The sequence below is a fragment of the Amia ocellicauda genome, chromosome 4, assembly GCF_036373705.1.
Source record: "Amia ocellicauda isolate fAmiCal2 chromosome 4, fAmiCal2.hap1, whole genome shotgun sequence".
In the NCBI taxonomy this organism is placed as follows: Eukaryota; Metazoa; Chordata; class Actinopteri; order Amiiformes; family Amiidae; genus Amia; species Amia ocellicauda.
In genome coordinates this window covers 10,942,085-10,956,759 of record NC_089853.1, presented here as the reverse complement: position 1 = coordinate 10,956,759, position 14,675 = coordinate 10,942,085, and the positions used below count along the sequence as shown (strand labels likewise).

The 14,675-nt window shown below is 39.1% G+C and overlaps 1 protein-coding gene across 1 annotated transcript; it reads right to left on the bottom strand.

Moving 5' to 3' along the window:
• Nucleotides 1-11,134: 11,134 nt before the first annotated feature.
• Nucleotides 11,135-12,952, bottom strand: c4h11orf96 (chromosome 4 C11orf96 homolog). Its single transcript, XM_066701022.1, has one exon. The coding sequence runs from the start codon at nt 12,621-12,623 to the stop codon at nt 12,246-12,248; it is 378 nt and encodes a 125-aa protein (XP_066557119.1). The 5' UTR covers nt 12,624-12,952; the 3' UTR covers nt 11,135-12,245.
• Nucleotides 12,953-14,675: the final 1,723 nt, after the last annotated feature.

The following is a 14,675-nucleotide window of genomic DNA, read 5'->3' as shown; positions in this document are numbered from 1 at the left end:
GATATTTATTGACAGTCAGCAGCAGGTGTCTACAAAACCCCAGGTTCCCAACAATTTAATGTTGTTTAAGGCTACTTTGCATGTTTTTAACACTAGTCTACTTTCATTGTCTGTTCTTTACAAATTCCCTTAACCTACCATAAGCGATCGTGATGTTAACTTCCTTATGTGGGTCTTATTCTGTGTAGTTCATGTCATGCATTGAATACTTGAGTTGCTGACAACATGAATTGGCCAGTTTATCTGAATGTCTGGTGTGAGGTATACAGTCAATGGATCATAGCAAGGACGATTATGCTTCTGCCATATTGGTTCCCCTTGATCCTGGTCCATCTACCAAAAGTTCCAGCATGCATTTCTCTCTGCGTCAGTTGTGCATTAAGCTGTCAAGTGTTGCATTTGTTCAAGACAGTGTTAGATCTGCAGGCACCTAATGGAAAATAAAGAATACTTTTTTAATGGAGGTGGAAGAAAAGGGTCTGGATATAGCTTGTGTGTTCATTAGGAGTCTGACTTTACTGATGTACGGAATTATTAAGACATTGCACGGGCGGTTCATAGTCTCTTAAATGGCAAGCTGGCTCTCGTGTTTTTATGGAAAGTCTTTGTTCGTTTCCTTAATAATATGGCTTTGATTCACTGGGAACAATGATTTACCTGAACAATGAAGTTAAAGCACTGTTCTTTAAAAAAGAGAGATTGTTTGTCTCCTGTGACCAGACATGGGGTCAAATGCATTTAAATGTCAGTGCAAAATGACAGCATACATTGGAAATGCCTGCTAATGCATGATGTAAGAAATAGCAATTGAAGGAAACCCATATGAATAACTTAAAAATATAGACAACTGCATTTCACTATTCCTGTTGGAAAAGAATAACCATATAAAAGTTCTCTCCTGATATTCTTCCTACAATATCTATTTAATTGCAAGAGGTATAGATTAGCTCAGACTCTGCTGGACAGCTTTTTAGTTGTGCTCCGGAGCCGGGGTGGACCTGGAGCTGGCATTGCTGGAGCCGGAGCGGAGCTGGATTTGGGCTCATCGGAGCGCTCTGGAGTCTGGAGACAGAGCTGAGGTCATGGAGCTGCTCCACTCTCCTCCCCCCTCCATTAAACTCTCCCAGATATATTCTACAACACAATATCAAAATTACAAAATATGTAACTTCATTGGTATTGTTGTGTGTTGGGGGTTATAAAATAAAATCAGTACTCACACCAGCCTGTTGGTACATAATACATAATTTTTTAATTCATTGTAATTCTATGACACCTTCACTTTCTCAGTTCAAGAAGTGATTCTATAATCTCAGCGCACATCTCTAGTAAACCACTTAAGAAGTAAGGTCTATTACTTTAAAATTTAAATTTAAATCAACTATTTTGTACTTTTTCATGTTTGGATTGTTAATCTGATGTTTATGTTTTAAATAATTTGGTTTTGTTAAACTTTTATTTACACAAATTTAAGATGAAACTTTGGAGCCACTCCGGAGCCAGAGCCAGCAAACCCAGAGCATTACCAACACTTCCTCAAACCATGTACTCCAGAGAAGTCTTCACATTTCTTTCCCGTGTTTTAAAACGTTTCCACCGGCTGCAAGCATTAGGAACCAGAGAGGACGTAACAGTCCATTAAAACCAGCCAGTGGTTTATCTTCAGTCACAATCACTTAAACATCAGCTTCATTCCCCCTACCCTCCCACCGAAGTGGGAATAATGGACTTAGTCAAAGGGCCTATAATGCTTCTTGTGCCTGACACCCAGGCTAAATTGCAAGGAAGAGATTACCTAAGCCATTTACCAACTGATTACATCTCTGCTGCCCAGCACAATGTACTGCTCTAGAGGTGCCTGTGCATTCATTACGGACCCCAGACTCCCCTCTATGCATATTTTTTTTAAATTTTCCTCTGTGTGAAAGTGTGGTGTTTATTGTGGGTGGGGGGCATTACTTAATACAGGCCAGAAAACCACAGCTAGACAGAATTCATTTCCTGTTTAGGGAAGTGGTAGGAGCGAGCCCTCTTTATTTTCCATGATGACATTCAAATGTTTTCCCCAACGCACAACCCCTGCCCCCCTTCTCCCCGTACACGTGTATGCATACATACACCCACCATTAAAAATACAGTTGCAGGCAGACTTTCCATTGTATCCATGCAAATGTACCTTCCTGCCAAAGCCCCTTCAATGTCCTCGATGTAAAACCCCAATTCAGAACAACAATCTTTGCCTGACACAATCACTCCTGTCCCAGGCTCTGTACAGGCGCGTGGCCTTGCGGACAGAACTTAGGGGGAAGCCCAGTGGATCATAGAAAGGTCCCAAGGCAATGCAACGTGGTAGATACATTTAGGACATAAACCCTGGATCAAAACAATTGGGTCACCTTCTGTTAGAGATCCGAACTCATTTCTATTGCATCTCCATAAATTATTCCCAGGTGGTTTGCATGCCTTTTGATGGAATATAGGAGGCACATGTTCTGGTTTCATTCTGTGTCATTCATTTGAAAGTGTACCAAGCCACAGCAATTGCAAGTCAGAATCTAGGTCAGTCAGTCAGCAAACTGATCATTTTTCACAATGCACTGTTTACAGACATTTCATTTACAAACAAAGCACTCTGAGCAATTAAATAATAATAATAATAATAATAATAATAATAATAATAATAATAATAATAATAATTATTATTATTATTATTATTATTATTATTATTATTATATTTTTGTGTTATTTTGTACACCTAAATGACTAATATACAATGTTCTACATATACAACACAGTACAAGGTTACCAATACTTAAAAAAGCATCTATAGATTCTAGTTAGACTTTAAGACATACTCATTGGTGTGAGTAAGTTAGACATTACATTGTGTTAATACCTTTGTTTAGGTCTGCTTCAGACCATGTGCTTATTGTGAAACATTGTATGTTTGCATTTTGGTGTGATTTAGGATGTAACACATACTTGTCTAAAACCAGCTGTTTTTCCTTCACAACTGCTGTTCTCTTGACCCTTCACATCCATGCAACATTAATTTTACTGTGGTGATTTACATGGCTGACGCAGTTTGTCGGAGGGTTACAGGAACTGGAAGGCAAGTGTTTATTTAAAGTGGTGTGCTTGCAACAGATATTAAGCACTGAGGACAAGTTCAGCAATGGGAACTGTGGTAAACAAAGCACAAAGCTTAGACAGATACGAACACTTTCCATTCTGTACTCAGCACAGCAACCAAAATGCAACCAAATACAAACATTAGAACCTTTGTGTATTTAAAATGAATAAGACATATTTTCTGTAGAAACTCATTAAGGTACAATAATTTTACCCTGTTCAATCACTGTATATTGAAGGTCACATATGAGACAGTATTTAAAAAGTATCGCAAATTACCCTGAAGTAAATATATATATTTTTGCCAGCTAAAATAAAACAATAAAAATAAACTTTTACTTTGTCATCTTTTCTGCGCTCACATCCTTGTATGCAAGTTTTTGTATTTCAGAAATGTAATTTTTAAAGGGTTTAAAATATGTAAATGTATCTCTTTCTAGTGGCTAGTGCTGATGCCTAAAGTAGCACATTAGTAGCATTACTAATTCATGTAATGCATGAGACAAAAACACATTTGTATAAATGTATAAATCATTCAAAATTGGGGACCTGTATATGAAGCTCACTTAGGCTTGTAAGGAGGTAGATTCTGTTTTAAATTTTAAATCGGATTTTATTGTGCAAGTTCACTTCCTTTTCACCGTACCCTTGCTCTTTGTGTACGCCTGTCTTACTAGACCCTACCTGTATATGAGTGTAGCACCATGCTCATCCCCCATGGTGTTACAATATACATGTACAGACGGGTGACAAATTAAAGGAAAAACCTGAAGAAATGAGTGGAGGAACATAACGAATGCAGATGCCTCCAAACAGGTGTTACTGCATGATACAATGAAGCAATTAACATCCTATCGTGCTCTGTGGCATGTATAAAAATGCTGAGCAGGCCCAGCTGACCTCGATTTTGGATCAAGATGGCAAGAAGAAAGGATCTAAGTGACTTTGAAAGAGGGGTCATTATTGGGGCACGAATGGCAGGAGCTTCAGTCACAAAGACGGCTTGTATTTCAATAGGAACAGTGACTAAAATTGCATCTGCATTTAGATCTATGGGAAAGACATCAGTAAATAGGGTTGGAAATTGTGGTCGAAAGCGCACATTTGATGAACGTGATGCTTGTGCATTACTGCGATATGTAAGGAAAAACAGAAGAACAGCTCTTTCCCAGGTGACTGAGAATATCAATGCAGGACATGATCAGACTGTGTCAGGAAGAACAGTCCATCGAGAACTACACAGAGTGGGATATTATAGTAGTGTTGCAGTGCATAAACACCTAATTACAAAGACAAATGCACATTTGAGAGTTCAGTGGTGCAAAAAACATAGGCACTGGTCTACAGAGATGTGGAACAAAGAGATATGGTCAGATATGGCGAGTGCATGTGTGGCGACACCAAGAGAACGGTACAGGCCTGACTGCTGGACCCTACAGTGAGGGGGTCCGGAGGCTCTGTTATGCTGTGGGGGGTAATTTCCCAGCATGGTTTGGGTCCACTTGTCCCCTTAGAGGGAAGGGTCACTGCAAATCGTTACAAAGTTATTCTGAGTGATCAACTTTATCCTATAGTGAAACATTTCTATCCTGATGGGAGTGGTCTCTTCCAGGATGACAATGCCCCACCACAGGGCATGAATGGTTTGAGGAGAATGAAAATGATGTTGAGTCATTGAAATCCAGAGAGAGATATATGCTTCCAATCAAAGGTTTTTATTACAAGCAGCTGCAAGGAAGAGGTTCAAGAGGTAATCTCAATTAGCGAAGTTACAAACTACAGGCACTTTTATGCAGACCAGACAGGAGAGAAAGATAACAGGCCCACATATCTGTCCCGTGATGAGTGCAAGTTCGGTTTCTGCCTTACAACTTGTTAGGAAAACCCATATACGGTTAAACCGGGGATGTTAAACATAATGTTTAATATAGGGGGGGGTTTGTACGATGTATCAAGCCCAAATTGCTGGAGAAAACTGGTTCTTATCAGACTCTGTTCCTCTGGGTATCAGGGTTGCACTATGCCACAGTACCATAGCACAGCAAGGCCGCGAGACAGTGACCTTGTTTACACAGACACACAGGGGAAGAAATGCAGTTCATCAATGTGAATCATATGCTATGGCCTTCGCAGTCACCAGATCTCAACCCAACTGAACACCTATGGGAGATTTTGGAGCGACATGTCAGATAGCACTTTCCACTACCATCATCAAAACACCAAATGAGGGAATATCTTTTGGAAGAATGGTGTTCATCCCTCCAGTAGAGTTCAGAGACTCTACTGAATCTATGCCAAGAGCATTGAAGCTGTTCTGGTGACTTATGGTGGCCCAACACCTTACTGAGACACTTTATGTTGGTTTTTCCATTAAATTGTCACGTCTGTATATACACATACAGTGCCTTGTAAAAGTATCCACCCCCTACCAAAAAGTCTTTTGATTACAAATAATGTAAACCAATTTTTAAAATTAACTTTATTTTTAATTCCAAACTCTAATGATCAAACGTAACACCGTAACATGTTAAGGAGGTAGAATGTCACATAAATCTGCAAAGAAAATGTATAAATTGAAATGTACTGATTGCATAAGTATTCAGCTCCCTAAATAAGTATGTGGTGAAATCACATATGACAGCAATTACTGCCGTGAGTCTGTTTGGACAGTCTTTTGGTGATCGTTTATAGACTGCAATCTTCAAGTCTCATCATACATTTTCTATTGGATTCAAGTCTGGACTTTGCCTGGGCCACTCAAAGACATTCACTCAATTCAATATTTAACTGAGGAAACTTACAGAAACAGATTAATTTAGTCAAATTAAACCAATTTGATTATGCAGAGACCATAACACTAATTTTGTAACCTTTCAAAATTAATATTTTGCACCTGAACTGATTTAGGGTTGCCATAGCAAGGGAGTTGAATGCGTATGCAATTGAGAATCTTCACATTTTCTTAAAACAATCTTTGCATTTCTTCAGCTTTATCAGTTTGGAGTAGATCTTGTAGATTCAAAATGTATAGTCCTATTTGAAAATTTCCACATTTACAATCATGAAACTTTGCAGAGGGGGAATATTTTTGCAAAGCACTGTATATGATTTAATCACAGAAAATTACAACAATAAACAGACTGATTGGGTTTAAAACAAGACTCTCCATGGAAAGATATGCGTAAGTTTAATTAATGGGAGTCTGACATAACAATTCACTCTCTTTTTCATTCCCCCAAAGCCTTATCCATTTTCTAAATCAAAATGTCAAATGTCAGCAGTACCTCACAAAAAACTATTGTTCTTTCAAAAACAAATGTAAGAAAAAAGCACCATGATGCAGCCTGGGGAAAGACCTAATTTCTGTGGGTGAAGGATACTTGTTTGTATTCCCATTGCCATCATTTCCATTTCAAAGAGTCCCAGGTAGAACCGCAGTGCTTCAGCCTCTGATTATGATTTCATCTAATGGACCTATGAATGAGGTGCCGTGAAAAGAGCCTCAAAACGCTGTGCAAATGTTGTTAATTAGTTCAGCCATTGGCCAATCTTGGGCAGGGCCTATTGTGAGTCATGAATGGGCAATTTGCTGTTATTTCAAGCTCTGCTGGTCCATTTGCCTTTCTCTTTAGGTCTGCTTGTGTCTTGTGGGTGACACAAACCAACAGCCAGGCAAATAATTTGGTTTCCGTCTCCCCTCTTTTGTCTGGAGCCACATTTTCTAACCACTTAATTTGTGACAGTGTCACCGAAACAGAGGCAAGGAGACATTACCGTAGGCTTACTGTAATACTTATTGTGGCCTAATATTTACTGGAAATGCTTCCTAGCAACTATATCTGAAGTAATACAAGAAACATGCTTTCAGAGAAGTTTCAGTTGATGGTACAGATGAAGAGTCCCTAGTTTATTGAAAGATTCTTGGAAAATGTATTATTTTTCCAGTGCCGTTATCCTTATATTAATTTAATTATTTGTTCGTTTGTATAGCCCTCCCACCCTAGAATATTTTGAAGCACTCTAACCCATAATCCTAACCCTGAACCTAAAACTAACCATATCATTTGAACCCAGGTGCATATCTGTGGTCCCCATGCTGACCATTTGTTTTAATCTTGCACACTTTCAAAGGTTTACAAAAACAGGGGAAAAGGGAAACATTCAACTGGATTTTCATAATTTCTTTTAAGACTAAATGAACGGTCATTAAGACAATACAGCATATACATGTAAAGACCTTTAACCTCAGTCTATAGCCACCCAAGGAGCTGCTGTGTAGATTTTAGCTGTGGTCCACAGAGAACTAATACTAGAACTCAGGGATTAATACATAGAGAAGGAAACATCTAAAGATTTTAGTCACTAACTAACTGGTTAGAGCAATGTGTAATCCTATTCATGCCACTGTAACTTACTTACAGCTTACCTTCTCACATATAATGATTGCAACCCCCACCCCCACAATAAATAATAACTCTGAAACACTGCCAGCTACAAAACTGAATTCAAACAGTTAGACTTACGCAAGAGTAAATTATTTGCCAACTTCAGGAAAATCAGGCCCCAAATGTTTTCAATGCTACCTTTGTTAACACACTGTGTGATACTGCAGGCTTTCTGATGTGTTGAGTTGGCAAATGTACAGGGCCTCGCCATTGAATAGTATTATTGTTATTATCGGTATTATTGATGCCTCAATGCCAAGGGACTCGTGTGTTTTGCTAAACTCAATTAGTAGTTTTCTCATTAATATTATATATTGTACCACATATACATTACAACGGTTACTGCATCAATACTTTCAGTTATACTTTACTGTGCCAGGGTGCCTTTCACAGAAATGAACCTCAGCATAGCATGAGGCCTCGTATTGTCCAATGACTTTTGACAATATAGTTCTTGTAGGGATTTCATGATATGCCTTTGTTTGTGGTGTATGTAAATGTTTGACCAACTTCAGGCACTTCAAGTCCTATAGAACAGTGTTGCCCAACCAGTGAGCCATGATTTTACTGTGCCTTTAGTCATCAACAGGGATGTGCAGAATTTTTGACTATCACACATGAGATAGAGAGAGAAAACAAAAATCTACATAACTACATGTTCAAGTTTAATTCTGTTATATAAGTTGACAGAATTAAACCAGACTGGTGTCCCGAAAAGTACGTTAGCTAGTGTGCCTGAAATCTTCACTTCATAAGACATTCTCCCAGTCTTTATTCTGAATTCTGATACAGCACAGCAGGGCCAGCTGGAGAGACTGGTTGCAATGCACAGTAGTATTAGTCAGGCATTCACATGTTTAACACCCCTGCTCTGAGAAAGCTAGTGCACACAGTGTTACACACTCAGGCAATTAAAGTGTCATGGCAACAGTCTAAATTCTCAGTTGCTTTCTTCCTGGCATTGCCTGAACTGTGAGCTTGCTTCTCTATGTTTCATGTAATTGTGTGGTTTTCAGACCTTTTCTATACAGCCTTGTGCCACATTAAGGTTTACTCTAAATTTTGGGGACCACCAATCATTATTGCGTCTCTCATACAGAAGATAATTCACCCAAAGTACCATTCCCGTTTCAATATATGGGCAAACATACTGCAGGATTTGTTTGTTTTCTTCAGTTTTCCAAGTGTTGGTATGTGAGTGTTTGATTGTTTTAATCCAAGTCCAGGATGTCCATTGTGGTATGCAATGATTGACACACACATAAAAAATGTTGTGCACACATTTGGAGTGAGTACATTTGATTTATTTCAGTGTGGTTCAGTTAATTACTTTTATTTCTTGGTAATTTCATTCACCGGTAAGGATAAAGTTATAATGTATTACTCTAACAGTTATTATATGATGATTATTATTATGTATCAGATAATAAGCCATGCATTATGTCTGACTAAAAGGTATATTGAAGATCCAGATTTTATTAGATGCTATTATCTATATTAATGTTAGCTATATTATTTTATTTATTTATTGGCAAACACCCTTATCCAGGGCTATACAATAGTTAAGAGCCAAAGAAATGTATTTGTAATAATTATGCATTTCCTGGACGTTGACAGTTATTAGGGGCCCTAAAAAAACAAACAAACCAGTCTCTCACATTCACAAAAACAACACTCTGCAGCTGAGCAGCCCTGTAAGGTGGAACTAATTACTATCATTATGGTGGTTTTATTTTACATAAGGTCCTTCAATTCTGTTTCTTCTCTTAATATCTCCCATTGGGATGAAGAACACATACCTCACGTTTCCATTTCTGTGTCCGTTAAATTGAAAACTAAATAATCATAATCTGTTATTCAGCCATAAGCAGGAGAAATGAGGAAGGAAGGAAGCAGGGTTTGTTATCCAACTGTATCTTAAGAACATAACATCTTAGGGCCACTATTACCTAGGCAACCGTTTTAAAAGTAGGCTAAAATATTTGTTTGCCAAAAACTAGCAGGGATTTTGAGTGATAGCAACATGCTAACAGAAATAAAAACCCAGACCAATTGTCAGAAAGATGTCAATGAAAAACCTGCACAGACTACACATAAAGTTCTAGCTTAACAGCTGGTTCTTACTAGCTTAATTCGGCTTTTATTGCTTCCAGATAATTGGTGTTTTTTTGTATGCATTTAAGGCACAGAGCATTTCTTTCTTGTGTGACCTATAAAGAACTAGAACATGTTGTTGCCCAGTGTGGGACTCACTGTGCTGAGGTTGTTTTCTGAGATACAGTCTGTGCACCTTTCCACGCAATGCAATTCCCAAAGGTAACGAAATCTTCAGTTCTGATTTCAGAGATTGTATGGATTGCCATCTTCTTATTGTTCACATAGTACAATACTACTAATACTATGGAGCAAGCATATCTTTATTTTTTAACATAAGGCTGTCCTTGTTCTTGTTTTTAATAGCTAATTGTTCCAGAATCTCACCTATCTGTTTATTGAAGCACAAAGTGTCAGTTTTAATTACTTACTAGTATTTTGTTCCTCCACAACTCTTTGTGTAATCAAGTGCCTTACTCTGTCTCTCTGGTATTTCTCAGTGTTGCTCATTGTAAGAGTGAAGTGGGTTCAAATTGGGGGGATAGACCAGAAATAGACAGACTTAGCATAGTAAAACAAAGATCACTGGAAAACAAAGAAATGCAATTTCAAAGACACATACTTTTTAAGACTGCCAGAAGTAAAGTAGCAATATTGTTTTGTCAAAGTTCAATTTAGCCATTACTTTCTTTGTAGTTTTTGAAGACCTTCTTAGTGTCTAGAGCATCAAACAGCGCTCGATCTTTGTCAGCTTCCCCTGCGTAGGATTCGTAGGTACCAGACAGTAGAGAGATGTATATAGAATGTTTCTGGACACAGAAGATGAGTCAGGTGGCAATTTCTGAAAACTGCTGAGTAACAGTTTACCACTTTTGCTGATAAGACGATGTTTTGTTTTTCTACTTGTGACACTCACGTCTACCTGTTACCAGAGACAACAACTGATGTCTTTATTGTAAACACTAAAATATGTGTGAAGGTAGCCTGACCTATCAGGTTTTGTAGCCTATAAGCCGAAAACTATGAAACACCAGCAGTAACACAAGAGATAGGATTAAAAAACAATGACCTAAATAAAAAAAACTTATTTTTGGAGTCTCTTTGGTTACTGACACTGCTATAAAATGTGTGATTTCATTCTTTTTCTTCTGATGTCATTCTCTCTGCACTTGTCTGTCATTGCAACATAGGAAAGATATTGTTTCCCAATTTGTTTTCTGGATAAACATCTGAAACAATGTACAAAAATATAAATATAAGGAATGTTATATGTTTACATATGATTTTGATTATGAATGGTAACCAATATATTTGTTAATGCATTTTGATGGAACTATTCAGAGAAATTAAATCTCTACAAGTGTGCTGTCATTCCCAGGGATTTAATGTCTAATACATGGTAAACAGAGCTGCATGGTGAATAATTTTCTCCACACATGTAAAGGGAAAACACAGAAACAGGATTTTTCTTTTCTTTTCAAATATTTATTACAGTAAATAGGAAAGCTCCAGCTTTCATGTGTGTAAAATAACATTATAAAGTTTAGAATATTTTCTTTTTTTTACCAACAGGTGATTTAGAAACAAAGAAAGAAAGGAGAATATATTCCATTTCCATATCAAAACATATCAGTTCAATAAATATCAACACCATTTAACACAAGCATACACAGTAAACTTGCACTTCTCTTTCCTCCAATACAAAATAATATTAATAATAATATCTGTCATCAAGGTTCTCATGTTTCCTTACAAAGTGGTCGACTTCTGCCAATAATGTTCGGTGTTTAGAAGTGCAGCTCCCTTATGTAGGGCTGCTGGCGAGAATTCAACTATACTTTCTGTCCCTTAAACAAAGTAAACCCTCCCCCTTTTTACAGGAGTCTGATAAAAATGGCATATCCATTGCTTGCATACTTTGCACACTTAATGAGTGTCCGATGGTTCTCGATTAATCTCAAGTCCTCCGAGCCAGACATTGTGTGCGCGTCTCCGGTCATCACACTTTCTGGATTCTTTAATTCTCTGTTGCAGAACATTCCCAACAACTAGCATACATCCCTGAACTGCTGCTGCCTGACCCGACTTGCTGCTTGCATTTCAGCAGATATTCGCAGGCACAATGTTAAAAAAAGGAAAACATTTTCTATATTATCAAAGACCCCCCCCTATTAATTAAACTCCCCTTCCTCTCCATTATATGTACCTTGAAAGAAAAAGATTGCATTGGCAATTTACCCCTGTGTTACAGCAATACACTGCAATTCATCAGTTTGCAAAAGGAATCACTACACTTTGATTCGTAAAGCATGCCTAAGCTTTTAACAGCCTACATTAAACCTCAATTTTAAATGCATCAAATGCATACATACATATATATATATATATATATATATATATATAATGTTTATATATATAAATATTGAAATAAATACCAATGCTTAAAAGTATATTGAGCAGATTTGTTCTAGATATTTGTTAAAAAAAAAGTTCAAATACAGTCAGGCTTCATTATGAAGCAAGCGGCAGCCCCAGCGATCACCGAGGTCTGCGTGGGGGAAAAACGGTCCTTTTCTACTGCGTGGAGTCTGAGTCGCTGGAGTCCACACTGCCCTGCATGGCGGACGTAGCCACCCAGCCCTTGGGGCAGTGGCTGGAGCTGTGCAAGTTCTGAGTACTGCGTCTCAGGCTTTCCAGCGACTGCAAGAAGGACTTCCGGGCTCGCTCTTCCTCCAGCGCCGAAACACCTTCCTCCTCCACTTCAGCGATCTCAGCGAAGGTCACTGGTTGGGTCTTGAAGCGGGACTGGCGGGGGCGGCGCATCCGGCTCTTGCCCCTGGCCGGGGCTTTGGGCACAGGCAGATGCTGGGGAAATTCCTCCATCATAGCTGCCAGCAGGTGAGCAGGCACCACGGTCTGGTACCCTCCTGACTCCACGTGTCTGCTTGCCATGGCTCCTCGCGGAACTTCTTGGAGGCTGTGGGTGGCAGTAGAAACAATGGGCGAGACCAAAGGGTTTGTGGACCTTCTCCTTCAGGAAACGAGAGTCTTTTCTTGTCTCAGTGAATGTTTTGTTTTTAAATCCCAGATGGTCAGAGTGTCAAGGTGAATCTGATCCTCCTCTGCTCTCCTTGCCTTTGCTGGCTCGCTGATTGTGATCCTGTTCAAGGCAGTTTAGTGCAGCAGGCACTGGGCTGTTGTAGCTTGCTTGGCTTGATGCTGTTGCTTCTGCTGCAGCTGCTCTCACTCTCTCTGCTTTTGCACTGAACTCAGGCAGGCAGCCGTGGATTTATATAGCCTCCCTGCTGCCCACTCAAGAGTAGACTTTCTCGGCCCCTCCTCCCCTCCCCCCCCCTTAATAGTTCCGGCTTCCATACCGATCTGCCGGAATCAGCCCCTGAAATAGTCGGCTGCGATGATGTGAGCTGCGAGACAGTGAGAAATAGTCACCCAGTAACACTGCTTCAGAAACACCCTCTCTCACACTCACCCTCCCACTCACAGACATGCGCGCACACATACATAGGAGAGCAGGAGACATCAGAGCAGTTGTGTGGGTGAGCAGCGTGTAGAAGGCAGGCATTGTTGTTCCGGTGAGAGCTGAGCGACTGGCAGGCTGTGTGGAGTGGTAGCACAGAGTGGACAAGCCAGCAAGCCCCTGGGGGTTATGTAGGAGGGCAGCGGAAACACAGTTAAAGGGTTGCAGTTGCCACACATTTCTAGGGGCCAATCTGCATAATACTGTTCATTGCACATGTTTTAAATTTGACTAGAAGAATGACAATGAATGTATACATACATATATATATATATATATATATATATATATATATATATATATATATATATATATATAGGACATACATTTATACATACATACATGCAAGCCTGCTCCTGCCAGTTCTTAGCTATGCAAGGGTTGTTGTTTTTTTGTGAAGGACACCATGACCACCATTAGATTCAGTGATATTAGTCCCGCCAGCATTGTTGGAAACTTATGATGGGGGCCCTTACGTCAACCAGCACAATAAAGCACCAAATCACAAAGCTGGGCAGAGTAACATACTGCTTGAAAGACCAGAGATCTGACCTGCTCAGAGTCCTGACCTCAACCCCACAGAACACCTCTGGGATTAACTGGGATCAGGTGGAGACTTGCAGTAGATATTAAACCAAAGGATGGGTCTAAGACCTCCTTACACACATTATAAACAGTCTTTTAAAATGTTGTCTTAAGTAACACAGTGCAGACAAATTATTTGATCAATCTAGGCACATACTTAGAACACAACGTCTCGTGCAAAAGAGGTTCAACAAGTAAAGCAGCTGCGCAATGTTTAGGTGAAAACACTTTCTTAACAGGAGCTTTATTTCATACATTATAACACATTAAAAGCCTGATTACATAAATGTATATATTCCATCTGTTTTATGTGTGCTTTTATTGTTCTCGTTAGTCTTTCCAGTTCTCTTTGAGCTGAAGTAGTGTTCAAATAGCCGATAAAAAAGGTATAGTTTAATTATGGGTTCGGTTACAGGTGGTTGTAATATGTGCTTCTCCCCAGGAGCAAAAGTGTTTTGCGAAGTCTGTGGTCTGATGAAGACAAGCATTGGTTTAGCTTTCTATTTGAGAACATGGTATATGTGTATGCATGTATATGTGTTTGTGTGTATGTATGTATATATGTATTTGGTGGTGACCCTTCAAGTTATAAAAATATATATAAATAAAAGGTGATGATGATGATGATGATGATGATGATTATTATTCATATAAAATGTGAGTAAGTGAAGTAGCAGGCTGAGTACTCATTCAAATTCTGCACAAGCTGTTTAGATCCTCTCTAAGGAAACTCATGAAACTGCAGAAACCCCCTTCTCGGAGTGGAGCCAGTGTTTCGTTGCTAGGGAAGGGAGCCCTGGTTGTGAACAGATCATGGTCTATATTTGGTCCTGGGGTCTCTCCGTCATTCCAGGTTCATGTGTCAGCACATGACGTGCCGA